Below are 22,880 nucleotides of genomic sequence, written 5' to 3' on the forward strand. Positions count from 1 at the left end.
TTCTTCCCATTTTCTCTTTCACTTATAATTTATAATTATGCATTATAGTTAAAAGAAAATGTTAAAAATCATTTCATACTGAAATTGCACGTTACCATTATGAATATGATAGTATAATAGATATACCTAAACAGATACACTGATATTCTATAGTGTATTCTAGAAGAAGAATTTCCAGATATACCTAAAGGAAACTTTTGTACTGCCACACTTCTTGAGTCATGCCCTATTTCATATGTTTTTTTAAAGACTAGCTAAAAATATATAGAGTTAATAATTTTGTAATATACAATGTATAAAATGGACTAGACAACCACTTATACTATTCTACATACGCATGACAAAGGTGGCAGAAGTTTGGCGAATTCATCTATATAGATTTAAATTCTGAATACCCAACTAGTATTTGTTAAACATACATTATTCGATGCACCAACCGTAATTAAGCTAATGAATAACATGAATATAAATCTTCTTATATTTATTCGTCGGCTATGTATCAAATGTTTAAAACACTAATAATTGGTCCAGTCGTGTAAACAAGACAAGAGTTCTTCATTTCGTCCAAAAAAGAACAAAAAAGACAGAGTTCTTCAAAGTTAGAAGTCTCTTAACACTAATCATTACGAAAAATTTCTAGAAATTAAACCACGTGGAGAAGTTTGTTTCTCTTGTCAGTTTCTTGTCCATGAGAACATAATTTATTACGTTTGAAAAGTTGGAAAGCCCATTAAAGAAAATATACTCCATCTATCATGCTTGTCTTGAAATGAGCTTAGTTATATATAGTTCGTTGGGTAAAACTAAACCGAACCTTTAACAAAAAACTAAACCGAATCAATTACGAAAAAGAACTTCTTTTGATGGTATTTATAGACTTTAGCATTTTGGATAAAATATTTCAAATTTGCCATTTACTTATATCTCAAAACATAAATCTACACATGAAAATTGGAAAAAAACTAAAGAAATCAGCGGTTAAAAATTTGCCATTTCTTACATCTCAAATATAAGCTTATTAGTTTAACCGCTAATTTCTTAAGGGTTTTTTTTTTGGTTTTATTCTTGAGTTTTGCCTTATTAATTATAGTTCCCTTTATCGTGAAAATTGCATAATTTCTCCATGAAGAATCACTTAACAAGTATAATGGTTATGGTAGCTTATATATAGACTCAGACTTTCGACAATATTTAAGGAGGCCCTATTAGGTTTGTGTCACCATGAAGATATCACTTTAATGTTTTGTCTATACAATTAATGTCATATATATAGTTTACGCTCATGCTAATTAGAAAGCTCATTATCGTTAATTATGATACTTAAACAAACAAAAAGAAAATAAATTATTATTAATAGTATACTATACTATGCAGTATGCACCAACTTCTAATTATTTCATGAATGACTGAACACGAAAATTTTACAGCATATTATTGAATAGAAACTCAACACGTTCAGGAAATAATTCAGATTATTATAATTTCATGCATCACCAACTTTTTCAAAGTAACACGTAAATTGCTTTTGTTTAAGCTGACTCGCTGACTATTAAGTCAACTATCTAGCGCACAAAGAAAAACATATACACCACCAATCTTCATGATTCACTGTTGGGCAGCTCAAGGCGTGATAACACATAATTACACGTTCAGGTATTTTTTTAAAATCTTCATTTAACTACAATATATTTCTACTTGAAGTGAAAATGGATGTTAGGAATGGAATAATGATTGCATTGGTTTGTATGTCTTCTTCGGATCAATGATGGCAGTAATTATAAGACAAAAAAGAAAAGAAACGAACGATAAATTTAGGGTATTTGTAGAATTTGGAACCATCATTATCTGCTACTTAAAGACAATAGTGATAGTCTGATAATCTGTAGATTTATGTACTCTTACGAAATAAAATTGTTACAAATGGTTCGTATCAATACATTTTACAGAAAACATAACTGCGAAATTGAGAGCGAGATTGTAGCACTAATAATTCTGATGCTGACACACTTAGCTGATCACTAAAGATTTTAGATGTAAATGGTAACAACAATATTTAGCAAAGTTTTATTAAAAAGATAACAATCGATAAAAAAAAGTTAGACGACCTTATTGCTACGTACGTATTTACATACTAAACATTTCTTTTATTTTGACATCTTTAACGTTATAATTCGAAACACTTGAAAATCAGAAAAGCCTCAAAATCTCTCAGGCGCTATAGCCTAAGATTGATGGATGCACCGTGTAGCGAGCCTCACTATAACCACCGCATGCCGCAGTAGAAGCTTCCTCCATCAGCTCTTTGGACACACCGTTGTTACAAACGTTTGCAAACGCTCGCATATGTTTCATCCCATATTGCGTTAGTGATCCACAATGCTCTTCAAATACACGTACCTAAGAAATTTCAATAACATTACATCCAACCCTTTTTACTTAATGTGAATAAAATTGAGATTTAAGGGTTGCGTAACTTTTACCATCGATTTAAGACATTCCCAATCGTCAACCAAAGGCAAACCGGGTTCTCTAACCAAGTTAAGAACATTCATCGTCGGACCAAACAAAATTGTGGCTATCAATTCGACGCTTGCATCTAAATGTTTCCTATGCCTTGTTGTCTCAGTTAATTCCTTCAATGTGTCATCCTTCTTCCTTGACCCATCTTCCGATGTCCGATACTGTAAAACCAAAGCCAATATTGTTTTTAAGTAAACTAAAACCTTCTAGTCAATTTAGATAACCAAAAACATAACTCAATAAACAAAACAGTATAGTTACAGTACCATATGCCAAAGGAAGAGAAGGTCCGCGTCGCGTTGGTTAACGACTCCTATTTTTGACTTGACCGGTAATTCGTTTAGTGGGAGATTAACGGTGGCTGGATCAAACCCTTGGTAAAGATAAAGCTTCTCCGACTTAATACTATTGTTACCGTATTCCATCACATGAGAGCCACCTGAGTAGGTATTGTAGTTTGATGTCCTCATCTTCACCTACTCACCGGAATAAAAGATCCGATATATATTCCACATTCTCAAACCAACAATCGAGTAAACACGTAAAATAAAATTTCACAGTACCGTGTGGTATTGTTGCTTTATGGTCTCTTTCTTTAAATTGTGAGTCTCACTGCAAATAGATCGATCACACAAAATAAACCAATGCATAATCACAAAGAAAAACTTAATCATAAGATAATTATGTACCTATCTTCCATCCAAGCAACACTATATAAATCCCCTAAGCAAGTGATATATTCAGATGGGGGTGACGGATTCATGCCAGGACAATATGTTCCATAACTACTCTCTTGTGCATTTGAAGCCGTTGTTACGTAAATGTTCAAGTCCTTTGGCATTATCCCTTCGAAAATACTCCCACTTTCACACGCTTCTACGTATATAACCTGCATTACATTATCACAAGTATACTGATAGTAACATTCCTTTTAACAAAATAAAACACTAAAACAAATTAAACTGTTAAACTAAATTTTACCATCTCTTTGTATGTTCCGGAAGCATGCTTCTTCTTAAGCGTTTCAATAAAATCAGCTGCATATATGTGAGGCGTATTTGGCATCCCTGACCAATGAAAACAAAAATTACACCGTTGTAAGAAATCGATTACAAGCATTACATTGGAAGAAGTTATCTAATCGGAAACAACACAAATGATCGATGAAATTACCAAGAACTCCGGGACCACCATGATCCGCATAATATACGAAAATGTGATCGTTGGGCTTGCTAGCGATGACCTTACCGCTTCCACCTTTAACAGCCTTCTGGTCGCCTAGGAGTACAGCGTAGAAGTTTGCAGCCGTAACGCTACTACCAGTATAGTCCTGAAAAAGATATTTCAAAACGTAAATAACCGAACAAACTATTAAAAAGGGAAAACAACTAGTGGCTATAAGAAATCTAGGAGCGATACCAATGAAAGGTCCACACATAAAGTTTGGTTTACCATAGCAAATGTCTCTACAGTCGCTATCACTATAATTGTTGTGTAGTGCCTAAAGTCACCATCTCTTACACGATAGATCCAATAATATATAATTTTTTAATAAATTAACAACCTAAGTGCCATTGACAAAGAAGAAAATATCATTTAAATGAGATACTATAGAGAAAAATTTCTCGTTATAACAATTTAAAATAAAGCTCTAAAACCTGGTTAGACGCTATTTGGACCAAAACATAGGTCACATCTAGAACTATTGATATTACTTAAGAGAAGAATCCAAACCTAGATACAGACTTATTGGTCGGATTAAGGGTAAATTAGTTCATGCATAATTATGAGGAAAGCTAGATAAATAAATATACCTTAGGGACTCCGGCGTAAACATCGTCACCGTCAGGATGGTTGATGAGAGTACCCGGACGAGGATTAAGTGGGTGGTTTGCGATATCATCATACATCAAAACGACTATGTTTTCTTCCTTTAAACCTCCTTTTCTTAGTATTTGATATGCGTGACACACGTCAGCCTTTAACACAAAGCAACAAAACACTTTTAATAGATATCGAATTTATAAAAACTTTTGAACTTTTTCTTAAATGACAACTAGATTGAGAAATGGAGAAATTCACCATACATAGGATCTTAGTCTTGAATTAATTTCATATTTTGAAGAAAATAATTAAACAAAATTTTGCATGTCACATTAATATCTAAGCCAAAAAAAAAGAATCTTAAGGCAAAGTATATATTTACAATAACGGATTGCTATTAAATTTGAATCACGAATAATATAATCAATTCGTTGGACACTATGTGTACCTGGTGTCTGTAGTTTCCATATCCAGAAGAACCAGCGACGAGAACCGCCCATCTTGTACCGACACCATCTTCGTCTTGGTCAGCCGGGTTAGCTTCCTCTGTCGGCATAAGAATCTTTGGCTCGAACCGACCGCGTGACTCGGCATGAACCAAAAGAACTAACAGAAGAAGAAGAGCTGGTCTGAAATAGCAAGACTTAGCCATGGCAGCGAGAAACAAAAGAGAGAGAAAGAGAGGCTTTTTGAGAGAATAAAGAGAACTATAAAAGCAAAGGATGGTTAGACAATGGTGTTAATAATTTATTTGTCACCAAAATATAATCAAACAAATCAATTGTCTAATTATATTTAATGCCACCTGATTATTAAAAAGAAAGCACTTAATTAAAGTTAGCATATGCTTTTATGATAAATTTAATTTTATAAACTCCTATACATATTATACCGATGTAATTTTAACGTGTTAATTATTTAATTTTGATATGTTTCCTCTAAAACTAAGTTATATTACATTAAATAAATATAAAAAATACGAATTAAAATGGTTGTGATGTCGACGATTGAATATTTTGGAATATTACTCTGCTGATCTCATAAAATCAACGAATTGGTCTGCTTCGCGACACAACAGAGAACATGCAAATTATAGTCCGAACACGTGTACACTTAATGGACCCACAACCGATATTATTTCACCGTTACAACGGCACTAATTAATTAACCCAGAGCTCTAAAATAATTTTGAAATTAGACTATTAACCCAGTTTAATTAGAAAATAGTAAACCGGAATTGAACCGGTCTTCATATCTCGCTCTCATCATCGTCTCTCTCCCATGGAGGAGATAAGAGGGTTTATGCTAGGGTTTTAGCCCCCATTTACAGATACATAGATTACGAATAAAACGAGGTTAATAATTCAAATGCGGAGATCGACCACGATCTCAATTGCATCAAAAGCAAATAAATTTCTCAATCTGTGTCTTCTCCAGAAAGGTAATCCTGTAATTGTTCCTTTCATTAGCCGTTTCTGGGGAAGAACTTTTTCTACTAAGAGATCGAGTATGAATTTAGAAGAAGAAATTGATTTGTTCTGTAAAATGATTCAATCTCGTCCTCTTCCTTCAATAGTTGATTTCAGTAAAGTATTGAGTAAAATCGCCAAATCGAAGAATTACGATCTTGTGATCTCTCTGTTTCACCATATGGAAGTTTGTGGAATTGGTCATGATCTTTATAGTTACAACATTGTGATTAATTGTTTATGTCGATGCTCTCGATTTGTTATTGCTTTATCTGTTGTTGGGAAGATGATGAAGTTTGGTTACGAGCCTGATGTTGTCACGGTTAGTTCTTTGATTAATGGATTTTGTCAAGGGAATAGAGTTTTTGATGCTATAGATTTGGTTAGTAAAATGGAGGAAATGGGATTTAGACCAGATGTTGTTATCTACAACACGATCATCGACGGTTCTTGTAAGATCGGGTTGGTGAATGACGCGGTGGAGCTGTTTGATCGGATGGAAAGAGATGGGGTTAGAGCTGATGCTGTTACTTATAACTCTCTTGTGGCCGGTCTTTGTTGTTCTGGTAGATGGAGTGATGCAGCTCGGCTAATGAGAGATATGGTAATGAGGGATATTGTTCCTAATGTCATTACTTTCACTGCGGTGATCGATGTGTTTGTGAAAGAAGGGAAGTTTTCGGAGGCGATGAAGTTGTACGAGGAGATGACACGAAGGTGTGTAGATCCGGATGTTTTCACTTACAATTCGTTGATCAACGGTCTTTGTATGCACGGTCGGGTAGATGAGGCCAAACAAATGCTTGATTTGATGGTAACTAAGGGTTGTCTCCCCGATGTAGTGACTTATAATACTCTCATTAACGGGTTTTGCAAGTCTAAGAGGGTTGATGAAGGAACGAAACTCTTCCGCGAGATGGCTCAAAGAGGATTAGTTGGTGACACTATCACATACAACACTATAATCCAGGGCTATTTTCAAGCGGGTAGACCAGATGCGGCGCAAGAAATTTTCAGTCGGATGGATTCTCGTCCCAATATTAGGACGTACAGCATTTTGTTGTATGGGCTTTGTATGAACTGGAGGGTAGAGAAAGCATTGGTGTTATTCGAGAATATGCAAAAGAGTGAAATAGAACTTGATATTACTACTTATAATATCGTCATTCACGGGATGTGCAAGATTGGTAATGTTGAAGATGCGTGGGACTTGTTTCGTAGCCTTTCTTGCAAAGGACTTAAGCCTGATGTTGTGTCCTACACTACGATGATCTCAGGCTTTTGTAGGAAACGCCAATGGGATAAATCAGATTTGTTGTACAGAAAAATGCAAGAAGATGGGCTTCTTCCATTATAACATATGAAAACTGTATATTATTTGTAAGTAAAAAACAAATTCTTTATTTTGTATTCATCACCATTTGTAATTTTGTATTATTACAAAAGAAATACAAGTAAGCTGGAGTTTAATGTAAAGTCTTTGAAACCAGAAATAAAAGAGGCAAGAAAAGGGAGATAAAGACAAGTTTTCAAAACATTGCTCTCCATGAATACCACTTGAGTTTAAACTGAAACAAGAGTGGAGGAACACCAAGAACTCCTCTTTGAATCCTGGGATCAAACACATCGAATTGTACTTTATTTAACGAATCCAGAAGAACTTGTACCGGCACAGAATGAAGCAGTACCGGTTTAGCTTCTGCAGGAACCTTTCCCGCCAGTTCACGGGCTTTCAGGAGATGTGCATTGGCAACAGATGCAATCTCAAACACGACATTGCTTAGTCCTTCTCTTGAATCGTTATCCAGAAGAATTTCTAATCGTCCACCTTGTTTCACGAGCAACCCGTGCTTCTCAGCGAGATCTGCAGGGATGTAACTCTGGTGACGGTTTCTGGTACAGTGGTACGGTAATGATTTAAGCAGCAAGACAAGACCACTGGCTTTACCAATGTGTGAAGCTGCATGATCAGCTGTTGTTGAACTAATTCCGCCTGCTTGGAGTGTATTGTACAGAAGAGTGGAAACTGTGTCTTCTGCGTATTTCTCTAGCTCCGCAATGCTCTCTGGTATATCGTCTACTTCTCTTTGGGCATCTCGGATTCTAGCGTCAACTGAGCGTTTTAGCCAAGGTTTACTGATGTTATGTTCTGATATTGCCCAAGACAGAGCTTGTGCAGCTGGATGGTTTATGGGCTTTTTGGTGTAGAGTTTGTCAATTGCTTCTTGCCACCAAAGTAACCGCATCAAGCCGATTTTGGGATCAGATGCAACATCCATGGCTCTTGCGGTTTCTACATTAAAAGCCCGGAGAGCAAATGCTGCTTTACGCATCTCAGTTGGGAGTTCAAGGAGACAGAGGTAGTGATGATAGTCATAGTTTCGTACTTGCTGCACACAATAGGACAATGCTGAACGCAAACTACTCGAGCCTCCTCCATTCATCAGTATAACTCCAACTGTGTTTCTTTCTCTTATCCTACAACCATATAAACCACAAACAAGATCAGTTCATAAAAACAATGAAAAACTCTGGTTTCTTCTATCACTCCATTATAAAACAGTAACACAGAATTCATCTACAAACACAAGAGAAAATCCTCCAATTATCACCACTTCAAATAAATATACTGAATAATTCTCACTAATCCAGAGGTTTTGTGAACCGTTAAACTCATTCAGGAATTAACACAAACACTTGGTGGACAAAGCACTGGAATTGGTATTTAACAAACAAAATGAGAACTTTTCAACATTGCTTAACACACAATCATAAACCCAATAATCACACATGGATAACAAATGAGATCACTAAAGTTCACAGAAACTTTCCAATTAGTAATGTAAAATCGCTGGAAACCATTAATGTCGTCCAACAATAACGAAACGAGCAAAAAACACCTTACCCTAACTCGAAAAACTCTGAGATTCAAGTTTCCTATGTTTAGGAACTGAATCTACCATCCAAAATCCAAATAAAATCAACCTTTCGACCCGAAAATGGAAATCGAACTCTGAACAATCGTGCCGGAGAAGAAGCGTTGGGTCAATGTAGAGAAATACGTCGTCGATTAATATAAAACCACTAATGTTATTACACGACGTCGGTTCTGCTACAGTGTAACAGGAAGTCGGTTTTGTTATAAAATGACACGACGACGTTTTTATGTAAAGAACTGTTTAATGAATAAACGTGATTAGGATAGTATTAACCCGAAACCAAACACTCTTATATCGAACAAATATATATACACTCGTATTTATTCGCCTAAAGCCAAAAACCCATTAGCCCCTCAAGGTATCTTCCAGAAGCAACGAGAAGACCTGCAAGAGAAAATTTTCAGATTCAACTATGGCGGACGAAGCAAAAGCTAAAGGAAACGCAGCTTTCTCCTCCGGTGACTTCAATTCCGCCGTTAATCACTTCACCGACGCAATCAACCTAACACCAACCAATCACGTTCTCTTCTCAAACCGTTCCGCTGCTCACGCATCGCTTAATCACTACGACGAAGCTCTCTCAGACGCGAAGAAGACTGTTGAACTTAAACCAGATTGGGGAAAAGGTTATAGCCGTCTCGGTGCTGCTCACTTAGGTCTAAATCAGTTCGATGAAGCCGTGGAGGCGTATTCGAAAGGGCTTGAGATTGATCCAAGTAACGAAGGTTTGAAATCAGGTTTAGCTGATGCGAAAGCTTCTGCGTCTAGGTCACGCGCTTCCGCGCCCAATCCGTTTGGTGATGCTTTTCAGGGACCGGAGATGTGGTCGAAATTGACGGCGGATCCTTCTACTAGAGGGTTATTGAAACAGCCTGATTTTGTTAATATGATGAAGGAGATTCAGAGGAACCCTAGTAATCTTAATCTTTATTTGCAAGATCAGAGAGTTATGCAAGCTCTTGGAGTTTTGTTGAATATTCAAATCAGGACTCAACAGGCTGGTGATGATATGGAGATTGGTGAGGAAGAGATGGCTGTGCCTTCTAGGAAGGAGCCTGAGGTAGAGAAGAAACGAAAACCTGAGCCTGAGCCTGAGCCTGAGCCGGAGTTTGGAGAAGAGAAGCAGAAGAAGCTTAAAGCTCAGAAGGAGAAAGAGTTGGGGAATGCTGCGTATAAGAAGAAGGACTTCGAAACTGCAATCCAGCATTACTCTACAGCTATGGAGATTGATGATGAAGATATCTCTTATATCACTAATCGTGCTGCTGTTCATCTAGAGATGGGAAAGGTATAGTTTTCAAAGTGTTCTTTTTTTTTTGTGTGCTAGTCTAAAGTGATTTGCTTTGGTTAGGTTATGAGTCTTAATGTCTATGTGTTTTGTTTTAGTATGATGAGTGTATCAAGGATTGTGATAAGGCTGTTGAAAGGGGTAGAGAGCTTAGGTCTGATTACAAGATGGTGGCTAAAGCTTTGACTAGGAAAGGAACTGCTTTAGGGAAGATGGCTAAAGTCTCGAAAGACTATGAACCTGTGATTCAGACTTACCAGAAAGCTCTTACGGAGCATCGTAACCCTGAAACATTGAAGAGACTGAATGAGGCAGAGAGAGCAAAGAAAGAGTTGGAGCAGCAAGAGTACTATGATCCTAATATCGGTGATGAGGAGCGTGAGAAAGGTATATACTTTGCAATTGTATGTGCTGTTTGTGCGAGGAAGAATCTCTTAGAATTCAGTAAATGTAGCTGAACTAACATCTTTGTAACACAGGTAATGACTTTTTTAAGGAGCAAAAGTATCCTGATGCTGTGAGACATTACACTGAAGCGATCAAGAGGAATCCAAAAGACCCGAGAGTAAGGCGGATTCATCATCATATATCCTTCAATGTTGTGCTCAAAAAGAGTTCCGTATTTGACTGTTTTAATAACTTGTTTACTTTTTTGCTCGTCACATAGGCATATAGCAACCGGGCTGCATGTTACACTAAACTGGGGGCAATGCCCGAAGGATTAAAAGATGCAGAGAAATGTATCGAGCTCGATCCAACATTCTTAAAGGGATACAGTAGAAAAGGTGCAGTCCAGTTCTTCATGAAGGAGTATGACAATGCAATGGAAACGTACCAGAAGGGTCTCGAACATGATCCTAATAACCAGGAACTTCTTGATGGTGTTAAAAGGTATTTATATAAATAGGTGTTAAGTCACGGGGAGATTATTCGCTTCTGTTATCTAGTAATGTCAATATGCTTATGTAACATGTTTTAAACCATGCAGATGTGTACAACAGATAAACAAGGCAAACCGTGGCGACCTTACTCCTGAGGAATTGAAAGAAAGACAGGTTAGATTCTATTACTGCTTTGAAACTGCTTTGTTACGGGTTTAAGAGAAACCTGTGATCTTAAACTAAAACTTTTGGGATTTGCTTTCGTCCTTATTGCAGGCTAAGGGAATGCAAGACCCAGAAATTCAGAACATTCTCACAGATCCTGTAATGAGACAGGTAAAGAACACACTTCTATAGATGATGTTAGAATTCACAAATCTCTCTATGTTTAGATCAAACATCTCGGAGCAATCCTGGAAACTGAAATTGAGCTATCTCCATGTTGATATGTCTCACCAAAATCTAACACTTGTTCTTTGGACAGGTACTGTCTGATCTCCAGGAGAATCCAGCAGCAGCACAAAAGCACATGCAGAACCCAATGATCATGAACAAAATCCAAAAGCTTATCAGCTCAGGAATCGTCCAGATGAAATAAACGAAGCCAAGACATTGATTTCGATTTTGCTGAGTCATTACTCTTTTATAACTCCAAACACTAAGATCGAATTCTTCTCATTTTTCAGACTTTTCTGATATATCAATTTTTCTTTCTTTCTCATATCCATGCGTTTTAAGACAATAACAACCTTGTCTTCACAAATTTGATTAGCTTACATGTCTATATAGACCAAACAAAATCACAATAAGTTTTTATGTCTAGGCAAAACAAAATCTGTTTAAGCAGCAACTTCTTGATCCTTGGATGAAAGTTGGTTCTGAATATGTTGAGGAACAACGTCGAACTTAGCCAGTTGCATTGTGTAAGAAGCTCGACCTTTTGTCATCCCTCTCAATGTACTCACGTACTGAAACATCTCTGCCAATGGAACCAGAGAGTCGACCACCTAACAATAATAAGAACAACAATGTCAAAATCAGATTTCATCATCTAACAATTTAGGGGTTTTTTCGATCATTTTGAATAAAACATACCTTGAGACCACCGGGTTTGTCTCCGAAGCTGTTAATTTGACCTCTTCGTGAGTTAAGATCACCAATGACATCACCAAGATGTTCTTCTGGTGTAACAACTTCAACTCTCATGATAGGTTCAAGCATTCTCGGACCCGCTTTCCTCATCCCTTCACGGAAAGCTCCTCTTGCAGCAAGCTGGAAAGCTAGCACGCTTGAGTCTACGTCATGGTAAGATCCGTCAACTAGACAAGCACGGACATCAACAACCGGGAAACCAGCAAGCACACCGGTGCTCATACACTCCTCAAGTCCTTTCATGACACCAGGAATATACTCTCTTGGCACAGCTCCTCCTTTGATCTCACTCTTGAATTCGTATCCTGACCCTGCTTCCAATGGCTCAAACCGGACTGTAATATCAGCAAACTGACCTTGTCCACCTGATTGCTTCTTGTGTGTGTATTTCACTTCAGCTATTTTGGAGATACTCTCACGGTAGTTGACTTGCGGTGCACCAACGTTAGCCTCCACCTGAAAGATGAAAAGGAATTAGAAGCTTGGAAGCTTGAAGTAGAGAATTAGATTTATAGGTTATGTTTTACCTTGAACTCTCTTTTAAGTCTGTCAACGATAATCTCGAGATGAAGTTCTCCCATTCCTTCAATGACGGTTTGGTTCATCTCTTCATCACGAGAAAAATGGAAAGACGGGTCTTCTTGAGCGAGCTTGATCAACCCTGTCGCCATTTTGTCGATGTCTGCTTTTGTTTTTGGCTCAATCGCTACCTTGATGACGGGATCAGGGAAGTCCATTCGTTCAAGAACAACGGGGTTTTCTGGATCACTCAAGGTTTCACCAGTGATTGTATCTTTGAGACCCGCAAGAGCGATAATGTCACCTGTCAAAGCCACTTTAACATCTTCTCTGCTGTTTGCGTGCATTTCCAAGAGTCTTCCGATTCTCTCCTTCTTTCCTTTGTTAGCATTCAACACGTAAGAACCAGCTGAGATTTTCCCTGAGTAAACCCTCACAAATGTAAGAGAACCCACAAAAGGATCACTCATGATCTTGAATGCTAGCCCAGCAAATGGCTCGTCATCATCTGGTTTCCGTATAATGGTAATTTCCGGGTTCTCAGGATCTGTTCCATTCATCGGCGGGACTTCAACGGGCGAAGGCAGATAATCGACCACAGCGTCGAGCAATGGCTGCACTCCTTTGTTCTTAAAGGCTGAACCACATAGAATTGGCACAAACTTGCCCGTGATGGTTCCTTTTCTAACCAATCTCTTTACCGTGGCCTCGTCAGGCTCAACTCCTTCTAAATAGTTCTCCATGACCTCATCATCCAAATCAACAATCAATTCCATCATCGCCGCCCGATACTCTTGAGCCAAATCTTCAAGATCTTCTGGAATATCCTCGTAACTGAACTTTGCACCAAGCTCTTCTCCTGACCAAACTATAGCTTTCATCCTCACAAGATCAACAACACCTTTAAAGACATCTTCAGCACCAATTGGTATCTGAAGCACCAGCGGCTTAGCACCCAAATTGGTCACAATCATGTCCCTAGTCCTGAAAAAGTTAGCTCCAAGCCTGTCCATCTTGTTAACAAAGCAAATCCTAGGCACACCATATTTATCAGCTTGTCTCCACACAGTCTCAGACTGAGGCTCAACACCAGCAACACTATCGAACAAGCATATAGCTCCATCGAGAACTCTTAAAGCACGTTCAACTTCCAGAGTGAAATCGACGTGACCCGGTGTATCAATAATATTGATCCTGTGTTTATCCCAAAACGTTGTGGTTGCAGCTGAAGTAATGGTGATTCCTCGTTCTTGCTCTTGTTCCATCCAATCCATTGTAGCTGTCCCTTCATGCACTTCACCGATTTTGTAGTTTCTTCCTGTGTAGTAAAGAATCCTCTCGGTTGTTGTCGTCTTTCCCGCGTCTATGTGAGCCATAATACCGATGTTTCGGTAATCTTTAAGCGGTACAGCCCGCTTCGCCTCGGCTATATAACATCAGAAAACAAACATAAAACGAAGCAATTCAGCAATAAAGTTCAAATTTTTAGCAATATCAGAGTAAAAATAATTCTCAGGGGCATTTTGACGAACACTTAGAAGGCAAGTAATAAATTTTAAACTTTTATCTCAAAAGAGTAAAAAGATGAAAGCTTTGTGAGAGAGAGGACACAGACCTTCAGCTGCAGCGAAGACTGAGAATTGTTTCTTCTTTTGTGAGAGCTTGGAAGAACCTAGCCCAATACGAGAAGTACCCAGAAACTGAGGAATTGAAGAAGAAATCGAAGAAGATGAAGCACGAGGAGGAAGACCCAGAAAGGTAGCACGATGAGACAGAGGAAGAAGAACAGGTCGTCTTTGTGAACCATTAAGATTACAAACCAACGAACCAGAACTAGAACTCGAGATTCTCAGAGCATCCGCCGCCATTTTTATAAAAATCGCTTCTATCTTCTTCTTCTCTTGCTTCTTCTTCTTCCTCTTGGGATATTGAATCAATTGGTGACACTCTTTGGCTAACGTATCACTTACTCGTAATCTCTCGTATGGCTTGGGGATAACGAAGCCTTTTGGGCTTGGCGTGGTTTGTTTCTGAACCGTTGGTTTAAAAATTGTTTTTTTATTTCTCTCGTCGGTTTTAAAATTTATATGGTCTATAAATTGTCTGAAGTTTTTATTGGTCCAAATGGATAAGGAGACACGTCACCGTCTATGTGTTTAATCCGGATTTTGGATTAATTTTTTTTTTTTTCTTTTAAGATTTTTGGTTTAGAAATAAGGGCAAATAATTAGTATCTAAAGGTAAAGTGAATATATTAACAATTTCGATTCAAATTTATTTTTCGTTTCAGAGAAATTTTAGTTTTCTTTTATTTTATATTTTGTGGTTTTGGTTGGATTAAAATTCCAAATTAAAAGACAATCCATTTAAGTCATATATTCAAATATTGTTCGATTTTTGGATTGCGTTTTTTTTTTATATGGATTGCGTATTTTAGTTAATGGTGTATATATAACAACAGTACAGCTTTATTCCTCACAACACTAGCTCATTATCAAACTTAGGTTAAAGGAAGAATTCACAAGTATGGCAAACTTGATTTGGCGATAACAACTGAGTAGTCGAAAAGCTGGCACGTCTAAGACATTCTCATTTCTCAATATAGCTCGTGTTTCATTTATGATTCCGTCCTACTTGTATAGACCAATTACTCTCTCATAACCATATTTATAAGTTCTCAAATCTAATTAATATAGCTCAAACTAATGTTATAAAAAACAAAACAAAAACACATACAGACTAGTTCACAACAGACGGAAGGAACATTGAAAAATAAAATAAAAAAAGACAAAGGTACAAGTATAACTAGGTTTTGCTTAATTACCAAAATAGACAATGTCTATGATTATGATTCTCTAATTGTATTACTAATGAATCTTACCAAGCAGATATTTGTGGGCCTTAGAAAGAGTCCAACAAGGCAACAAGGTGTTGCAACTTTTTCACCATCTTTCAATAATATACAAAATATTCACATACGATTTATACAGAAAAATCAACAATACCTACCTATATGACAAGTACAAGGTGTGACATACATGTATACATACATCCAATCATAAGCTTTTTAATTTTCTAGTATAAGTATAAAACAATTTTTTTCTGTATGAAAACATTTAATTAAGAAAAGTTTTCTTGCGTAGAGGCGTACATATTAATGAGAGCAAGCGCGTTGCTAGTAAGCCGAGCTACCTCAACAACATGTCGTCGAACCAAATCTTTCACGGCCGTTTTAACTAGACTGAAACCATCCATACATGTGTCATCATTCGTGAGAGCAGCACTAACCCATGTTTCAACATCCGACATAACCATCTCAAACTTTGCACTATCTTTATAGTTGATAGAATCCAATTCCCTTATCGAATCTTGAAGCGAAGTCACCGAGTCTCCAATCTCTTCAACGCAATCAGCAACCGCAACTACTTCCAAACGTGTTAGACCACCTCCGTGAGATATGTTTTTGACGAATTTGGAGGCAGATTTGGCGGATGAGAGGGTGAGATTGAGGGCGATGACAGCGAGTTTTTGAGGGTTGGAACGGATTGTTGAGGCGTAAGGAGATAGAGAGTTGTAGCAAATGGTTTTGTAGAGTGTAATGTTACATGATGTTTTGATGTAATCTAAGTTGGTTTGATTTGAGTATGTTGATGAAGATGATGATGGTGATAATGATGATAGAGGTGATGATGATGGTGGCGGTGGTGGTGGTGATGATGGTGATAATGATAGTGGTGGTGGTGATGATGGTGATAATGATGATGGTGGTGCCGATGATGGTGATGATGATGGTGGTGATGGTGATAATGATGGTGATAATGATGATAGAGGTGATGATGATGGTGGCGGTGGTGGTGGTGATGATGGTGATAATGATAGTGGTGGTGGTGATGATGGTGATAATGATGATGGTGGTGCCGATGATGGTGATGATGATGGTGGTGATGGTGATAATGATGGTGATGATGATGATGGTGATAATGATGATGATGATGTTGTGATGAAGAGAAGAATAGCTATAGAGAGATGAAGGATTTGGGTTTGAGATAAGATGTTCATTTTTGTATCGTGCTTTCTTTTTTGGGTCGTCGATTGCTTTAAAAGAGGAATGGCCTAGGTGAAACTAATGGGCATGTGCATGTATGTATATATAGTGTGTGTATATATAGAACATGTGATATAATATAATAATAAATTATACGTAAAAGGAAACTTGTGAAAAGAAAATTGGTTGAGTCTATTAATAACTCAATCATATCTAATAACTTTTACTTGATTGAAGCTGAGGTTTTTTGGTGGGAAAGCTTACCAATTACATCCGGCTCCAATGTTTAACGTATTCTGGATTTGTCACATATGCTTCAAAAAACATATTTTACTCATAAACGACCAAATATATATATCTTTAAGGCCGAAGAGTATGGATTCCCATATTTCTAAAGTATGGAAGAAATCGTTAATTGATTATAAATAATTTATGAAAATGAATATAAATAATTATTGTATATGAAGTTGTTAAATTGAATTTATTAAGTTAAGTATTTTTCACATATAAGTATTTTTCATACATTAATAATTGCGTGAAATTTTAGCAATGGAACTTTTCTTCCATACAATGGGTCGATATGAAAATAATTTAAGTAGAATGTTATGAAATACTTAAAGTTTTATTAAGATCTAAGAAAATGTTAGATATTGATTAATTTAGGCATACACGTTTATTAGTAATCTAAGAAAGCAAATTGAGGTGATAAAACTATTTTTACTTTATTTATTAATTATTGTATTTATTAGTTGTAATAATTAGTTATCTATATGAACTCCATAAATACCGTAAGAGAGGCTTGACCTTTGAAGAATTTAGTTGGTTTTTTCTAAATCTGTTGTATATGATGAATTAATTCGTCCAACTACAGTTTGGTCCAGCTATATAATTCCCATTTTATTGAAGCTAGATCCTTCCAAAAGAAAAATAAATTCAGAGTGGATACAGAAAAAGATCAGTCGGCAATATAGCCAATAAATCAAATCTTTGAAATTTAATAAAACAGTGACCACCGTAGTGATTCGCTTCTAATGATATATCATGAAGACTCTAGATTCTAAATATATTATTCGGAGCATAAAAATATTTTTATAGTTCTGAGATTATAAACCAGAATTTAGACTAATTCCCGATAGAGTTTTCGTTTATAAGTTTTCTATATTGTTCATAATATTTGTTTTTGAAATTTTCAAATGTGAAAATCATTATCAGCCACTGAAAATTATCTGTCCTGAACATGGAGACAAAATATACGTTCTAATTTCTGATTTCGTACAAGGATCGGAAGGTTTCAGAAAACGTATTTCGTGATCCTTTTTCACATATACGTACATTGTGTTTGACGTGTTCGTGTTGTGTTAGAATTTTGATTTCCCGTTTATAATTATAAGTTATATATTTTTTTTTTTTAATTTTGTTTAAGAATTAATCAAATGAAGGCATTCCTCATTCACGATCATATTTGCTAGCCCATGCTTCTTATAGCTATTGTTTTGCCTACTAGACTTGTTTGTCTAAAAGAAGTAAATTAATATATGCATGCATGAGCCACTCTTTTTGTCTCTAAATTATGCTATTTTAAAGGTAGTGATTTGAATACCTATCTCATATTTATGTGCTTGCCTTTAACTATACATGCCCTTATCTGCCTACTTTAAACTACGTACTTTACTTGCATGTACTTGTTTTTTGCTCTATCCAGAAGGTAGCTTGAACTGACATCGTGACTTTATATAGAAGTGTCAATTGGGCTGTCCAAAGCCCAATGGTCATGTCCACTTGGACCATCATTTTTTATGGGTTTTTATGGTTGGTCTTTAATGGACATGGTCTGAAAACTTGTCCAAGACCATTAAGGACCATTGTCCAATGGTCAGCCTATGGTCAGCCCATGATTTTTCAACTACACTTAAAGAAGTTTATTTTGACGTGACACAACTTGCATTTCGTCTCTGCGTTACTGTTTGGTGCTTTGTTTGTGTCTTACATGGTTCTATTTTTCCTTGTTTCTTAAGCAAAACCCTTTGTTTATGAGAAACAAAGAAAAGAAAAAACGATTACATAAGCTTCTAAGTCACAGACTGAGAATAAGAAACACATAACCATAGGCTCAGAGTTTAAGAGAACAGCCATGTACCTGTTTCTTCCCAGTCTTGAAACGTTCATGCAAGGGTGGTGTTTGTGTCCTCTTGACCTTGGATCTCATCAGTTTCTACAATAAGAAAAACCGAGCTATTAATCTAAAAGCTGCAGTCCAAAAGCCATATAAGTTTACTATTATAAACGAGTTCAAGATGTGAATATTACCAACTTCTTGAAATCCACGAAACCAGTTTCTAGTACATAGGAGGGCTTGCACATTAGTAGGTAAAAGGCAGCTTCTATATTTGTTAAGCACACGACTACCTATACTAAAAGCTGATTCCGATGCCACGGTAGTGATCGGAATGCTTAAGATATCACATGCCATCGATGACAATTCTTTAAAACGCGAGACATTGTTTTTCCAATATGCAATAACATCCATATCTTTAAAAGAGACCATATCTAACACAGGCTCTTCCAAGTACATATCTAATGGTGATTTTCCAGTTCCATTTCTTTGAGAAAAGTAAGAGTAAAACCCCTGAAATATGACCAACAAAAGAAAATATGACCAACCGTATAGTTCAACAATCACAACAGACAACCCATTCTCACTAAGTATAAGAATGCATTTTCATAGCCACTAACTATCACAACAAACAAACATACAAGAACAATACTGTAAACACACAAAATTAGCAACTTACATCATATCCAAATGGGATATCCTTTCGTGAAGATTGAGAAGTGCTTGCTGCAACGTTGCATGTGGTTCTTTTATAAGCTCCAAATAGTTGAACCATCTTATCACGCACATGAGTCAAGTTTTCCTTACTGGTCAATGGATTCAGAATATTATAACAATATTCTAAAGCTGAGAATTTCAATCTTGGATCAAGAACTGCAGCCATCGCAAGAATGTCGCTGAAATCTTCCCAATATTTATCATATTTCTCCGTCATATCTTCCACCATTTCACGAATAACCCTATCATGAGAATCATCATGATCTCCCAGCCAACATTTAATCGCTCATACTTGCATAAAATACACGTTTGCTGTCGGATAAGACGAACCCGAAATCAGCTTTGTAATCTCAGCAAATGGTTTCAAAAGGTCACATATCAGTTCTGCTCTTTCCCACTCCACAGCAGATGGGAAACTCTTATAAACCCTATCTACTTCTGCAAGACTACGCAATACATCCTTAAACTGAATTGCTCGTGAGAGCATATGATAAGTGGAGTTCCAGCGGGTTGAGACATCTAAAACTAAACTTGCCTCAGTTTGAATTCCAATTGTATCCATACAATTCTGAAATAAATTTTCTCGAGTCTCAGATCCTTTCACATACTTCACAGTCTCTCTAATTTTCTCCAAAGCTCCAGATATCACTTCCAAACCATCTTGAACTATCAAGTTTAGGATATGTGCTGAACATCTCACATGAAAGAATTCTCCGCTGCAGACAAGATCTTTTTGTAGCTTTCTCTTTAAAATGCTTTGCATAGTATCATTTGCAGAAGCATTATCCACAGTTAAAGTAAAAATTTTCTTCTCAATTCCCCAATCTTTCAACAGCTCACTAAGCTTCATTGCTATAGCTACTCCAGAATGTGGAGGCGGGAAAGCAGAGAAAGATAAGATCTTCGTTTTCAGAACACCATCAACATCTACATAATGAGCTGTTAAGCAAATATAACTTTCAACAGTTAAAGCTCTCCACAAATCTGTTGTTAAGCATATTCTACCCGGGATTATAGCTAACTTTTCCTTAAGCTTAATTTTCTCTCTTTCATAAATCTTGTAGACATCAGAAGCTGCAGTATTTCTGCTCCAAAATTCTATAGAAGGGTTAGCATATGTAAAGGCTTCTCTAATTCTTTCATATTCGACAAACGAATATGGAAGATTATGTTGAACTAAAGCCACTGCAATCATTTCTCTAAAGACCATCATATCCACCTTTCTGCTAATTCTAGGTGTACTTCCAGGAGTCTTTTCACAAGATCTCATATGACGATTCATGGTATTAGTACCATTTCGTCTCAGATTCAAGTGATAAGTCTGCTCACAATATTTGCATGTAACCTCAGTTTTCCCATTAGGATATTTCTGTCCTCTATCGAAGTTTTTCCAGCATGCAGCACGAAATCTACTTACACTACTATTACCTCTCTCAGCTGTCCCTGAAGAAGCAGTTTCATGAGGTAGTATTTGATCCATTTCTGGATCTTCATGGTCCATTTCTTGATCCTCAAGATTAAAGTTGTCTTCATCAACCAAGTTTTGAGTATCCAATTCCATATTTCTGAAACAAATAAAGACATACACACGTTTAGCAGTGATAATTAAGCATGAACAAATCACATTCCAATGAGAAATATACGATAATAATCAATAAGACAAATGGTTCCTATTCCATGAACTATGTTTTTAAAACCTTTCAATACACGTGACCTTTTTTAAAGCTCAAGCATATACGATAATAATCAATAAGAAAAGTTCCTTTTTCTTTTCGTATCAAATAGCAAGAAGATGAAGATGACTTGACTTTGTCGTCTGCAACATTCAATAAGAAAAGTTTCTTTTTCTTTATTATAAAGTCTTTATATATATAGCTAAGCCACTTTAAAATCGCAACAACAACAAAAAAAAAAATGTAGAAATAGGGCTGAATTTTATATAGACATTGTGACTTCAGATATATATGACTTCTATACTAATGTTCTATAGAACCTTTTTCACTTTATCTAACTTCGAATTTTGTCGAGTGGATGGACTAAGTTTCTCTTTGAGTTTTCACTTCCATGTTTCTAGTTTTTTCCATTGGGCAGACAAAAAGTTTTAAAATATCGATTGTAAACCAAACTAATTTTGATTAATGCAACATTTACATTTTATCCATGTATGTTTTTTTATAATTTTAAAAGCTTTAATTTAATGTTAAAATCAGACATCAAAATTGTTAAATAATCAACATTAGTATATAAAGGGAGGGGGGGGGGGGTGGGGGGCATCGACTTCTATATAAGTATTAATTACTAATTGATTGTTGGTCGAAAACTCATTATTTTCTCACATGATATATAGTAGATCCCAATAATCTCGAACAAGTAAAACTGATCTGTAATGAAAATAAGATACAATCCGAGATGAATGAATCAAAAGAATGATCATTTCGAAGTAACGTGTTGTATATGATCTCATATTAGAAGTGTGGAAAGTTATGATCTCGTATTAGAAGTGTGGACGAACTAGTCTAATATACACGAGTCATGAACCTATTTACTCATTTTTAAATTAGTTTTGAGTTGTAAATCCATAATTTCTCACATTTAATTGGTTAGTCTTAAAAACTGATTCTCACATTTAATTGGTTAGTCTTAAAAACTGATCTTGATGGTATAGACGCCAAATTAGAATCACAAGTGCACTCACTAGTCATGATAACTAATTTGTTACATTCGTTTCCGTAATGAATTAGATGTTTCGTAGACGTAATTTACGATGGCCAAAAAGTTAACATCATTATCGTTGTTGCATGCATACTTTTCTATTGGTAAAAGGTATACGAAATCTTAAGACCATATTAGTCTAATTATATCTTGTTGGCATTATGTGCGGCCATTCGGCCATTCCCCTTATAGGTTTATCCAACTGATTAAATATCTCAAAGTTATAGCTTAAATTCTTATGCATTGTGAATTTTTCATTGTCATCATCGTAAAAAAGTTGATTTTATACCCTATTGAAACATACCTATGGAAAATTGGAAAATTATAAATTCATAAAACATATTCATATTTGAACTATAGTTTAGTCGTTAAGGAAACAGATTATAAACCGTACGTCGAATTATCAATTTTGAATCAAACAATTCCAATAACCCAAAACTTGCCATCATCGTCCAGGAAGCAAGATGTAAACTCTCTACCCTATGAAATCTCTTGGCTCACAACCACGTAAACTTTTTCAGTTTAAATAAAATAAAAAAATAAGACAATATAGAAACAAAATCAATCTAAAAGTCACGTCTCAACAACACAAATAGCCCATTACGGCCCAGCCCAAACTTGAGACCTGTTGAGGTACATATAAATAAATGCATTTTTAAGATCTTAAAAGTGATTACGATTAGGAACTTAAAATGTAGAAT

At 36.2% G+C, this 22,880-nt stretch overlaps 6 protein-coding genes, 1 long non-coding RNA gene and 1 pseudogene across 9 annotated transcripts; 2 read left to right on the forward strand and 6 right to left on the reverse strand.

The window, feature by feature from the left end:
- Nucleotides 1-2,012: 2,012 nt before the first annotated feature.
- BETA-VPE (beta vacuolar processing enzyme) lies at nucleotides 2,013-5,122 on the reverse strand. The gene is made up of 9 exons (NM_104948.4): nucleotides 4,793-5,122; nucleotides 4,335-4,499; nucleotides 3,694-3,850; nucleotides 3,502-3,587; nucleotides 3,210-3,409; nucleotides 3,084-3,132; nucleotides 2,787-2,996; nucleotides 2,481-2,681; nucleotides 2,013-2,397 (listed from the first exon to the last, which is right to left on the reverse strand). Exons 1-9 carry the CDS (start codon nucleotides 4,994-4,996, stop codon nucleotides 2,209-2,211), a joined length of 1,461 nt encoding a protein of 486 aa, NP_176458.1. The 5' UTR covers nucleotides 4,997-5,122; the 3' UTR covers nucleotides 2,013-2,208.
- A 548-nt stretch (nucleotides 5,123-5,670) lies between these two features.
- NG1 (Pentatricopeptide repeat (PPR-like) superfamily protein) lies at nucleotides 5,671-7,289 on the forward strand. The gene has a single exon (NM_104949.2). The coding sequence runs from the start codon at nucleotides 5,713-5,715 to the stop codon at nucleotides 7,168-7,170; it is 1,458 nt and encodes a 485-aa protein (NP_176459.2). The 5' UTR covers nucleotides 5,671-5,712; the 3' UTR covers nucleotides 7,171-7,289.
- Nucleotides 6,240-6,534, reverse strand: AT1G08557. The gene has a single exon (NR_139452.1). It is a non-coding gene; the product is annotated as an other RNA (long non-coding RNA).
- On the reverse strand, nucleotides 7,198-8,957 carry AT1G62730 (Terpenoid synthases superfamily protein; the record flags this gene model as incomplete). Of its 2 annotated transcripts, NM_001334051.1 has the most annotated exons (3): nucleotides 8,719-8,881; nucleotides 7,762-8,291; nucleotides 7,343-7,677 (listed from the first exon to the last, which is right to left on the reverse strand). In NM_001334051.1, exons 2-3 carry the CDS (start codon nucleotides 8,255-8,257, stop codon nucleotides 7,343-7,345), a joined length of 831 nt encoding a protein of 276 aa, NP_001320496.1. In that variant the 5' UTR covers nucleotides 8,258-8,291; nucleotides 8,719-8,881. The 2 variants fall into 2 exon arrangements, with proteins under 2 accessions (NP_564800.1, NP_001320496.1); NM_104950.4 differs by having other exon boundaries at nucleotides 7,198-8,291; nucleotides 8,719-8,957.
- A 103-nt stretch (nucleotides 8,958-9,060) lies between these two features.
- On the forward strand, nucleotides 9,061-11,682 carry Hop2 (stress-inducible protein). Its single transcript, NM_104951.4, has 7 exons — nucleotides 9,061-10,040; nucleotides 10,139-10,427; nucleotides 10,520-10,605; nucleotides 10,708-10,931; nucleotides 11,029-11,095; nucleotides 11,198-11,257; nucleotides 11,406-11,682. Exons 1-7 carry the CDS (start codon nucleotides 9,165-9,167, stop codon nucleotides 11,517-11,519), a joined length of 1,716 nt encoding a protein of 571 aa, NP_176461.1. The 5' UTR covers nucleotides 9,061-9,164; the 3' UTR covers nucleotides 11,520-11,682.
- On the reverse strand, nucleotides 11,573-14,586 carry SCO1 (Translation elongation factor EFG/EF2 protein). The gene is made up of 4 exons (NM_104952.2): nucleotides 14,208-14,586; nucleotides 12,601-14,018; nucleotides 12,017-12,529; nucleotides 11,573-11,928 (listed from the first exon to the last, which is right to left on the reverse strand). Exons 1-4 carry the CDS (start codon nucleotides 14,458-14,460, stop codon nucleotides 11,761-11,763), a joined length of 2,352 nt encoding a protein of 783 aa, NP_564801.1. The 5' UTR covers nucleotides 14,461-14,586; the 3' UTR covers nucleotides 11,573-11,760.
- A 924-nt stretch (nucleotides 14,587-15,510) lies between these two features.
- AT1G62760 (Plant invertase/pectin methylesterase inhibitor superfamily protein) lies at nucleotides 15,511-16,783 on the reverse strand. Its single transcript, NM_104953.3, has one exon. It carries the CDS (start codon nucleotides 16,649-16,651, stop codon nucleotides 15,713-15,715), a length of 939 nt encoding a protein of 312 aa, NP_176463.2. The 5' UTR covers nucleotides 16,652-16,783; the 3' UTR covers nucleotides 15,511-15,712.
- A 2,016-nt stretch (nucleotides 16,784-18,799) lies between these two features.
- Nucleotides 18,800-21,028, reverse strand: AT1G62766 (annotated as a pseudogene; the record flags this gene model as incomplete). The annotated part of the gene is made up of 1 exon: nucleotides 18,800-21,028.
- Between the last annotated feature and the right edge of the window lie 1,852 nt (nucleotides 21,029-22,880).

Source organism: Arabidopsis thaliana, assembly GCF_000001735.4.
Source record: "Arabidopsis thaliana chromosome 1 sequence".
Classification (NCBI taxonomy): Eukaryota; Viridiplantae; Streptophyta; class Magnoliopsida; order Brassicales; family Brassicaceae; genus Arabidopsis; species Arabidopsis thaliana.

Excerpts from the sequence above, each read along its gene's own strand:
- AT1G62760 (NM_104953.3), bottom strand. The coding sequence starts at position 16,651 with ATGAACATCTTATCTCAAACCCAAATCCTTCATCTCTCTATAGCTATT.
- Hop2 (NM_104951.4), top strand. The coding sequence starts at position 9,165 with ATGGCGGACGAAGCAAAAGCTAAAGGAAACGCAGCTTTCTCCTCCGGT. Across the intron at positions 10,932-11,028 it reads CTTCTTGATGGTGTTAAAAG|ATGTGTACAACAGATAAACA; the intron begins GTATTTATATAA and ends TAAACCATGCAG. Across the intron at positions 11,096-11,197 it reads AGGAATTGAAAGAAAGACAG|GCTAAGGGAATGCAAGACCC; the intron begins GTTAGATTCTAT and ends TCCTTATTGCAG.
- NG1 (NM_104949.2), top strand. The coding sequence starts at position 5,713 with ATGCGGAGATCGACCACGATCTCAATTGCATCAAAAGCAAATAAATTT.
- SCO1 (NM_104952.2), bottom strand. The coding sequence starts at position 14,460 with ATGGCGGCGGATGCTCTGAGAATCTCGAGTTCTAGTTCTGGTTCGTTG. Across the intron at positions 12,530-12,600 it reads GACTTAAAAGAGAGTTCAAG|GTGGAGGCTAACGTTGGTGC; the intron begins GTAAAACATAAC and ends TTCATCTTTCAG. Across the intron at positions 11,929-12,016 it reads ACAAACCCGGTGGTCTCAAG|GTGGTCGACTCTCTGGTTCC; the intron begins GTATGTTTTATT and ends TATTATTGTTAG.
- BETA-VPE (NM_104948.4), bottom strand. The coding sequence starts at position 4,996 with ATGGCTAAGTCTTGCTATTTCAGACCAGCTCTTCTTCTTCTGTTAGTT. Across the intron at positions 3,851-4,334 it reads TTTACGCCGGAGTCCCTAAG|GACTATACTGGTAGTAGCGT; the intron begins GTATATTTATTT and ends TATCTTTTTCAG. Across the intron at positions 3,410-3,501 it reads CCGGAACATACAAAGAGATG|GTTATATACGTAGAAGCGTG; the intron begins GTAAAATTTAGT and ends AATGTAATGCAG.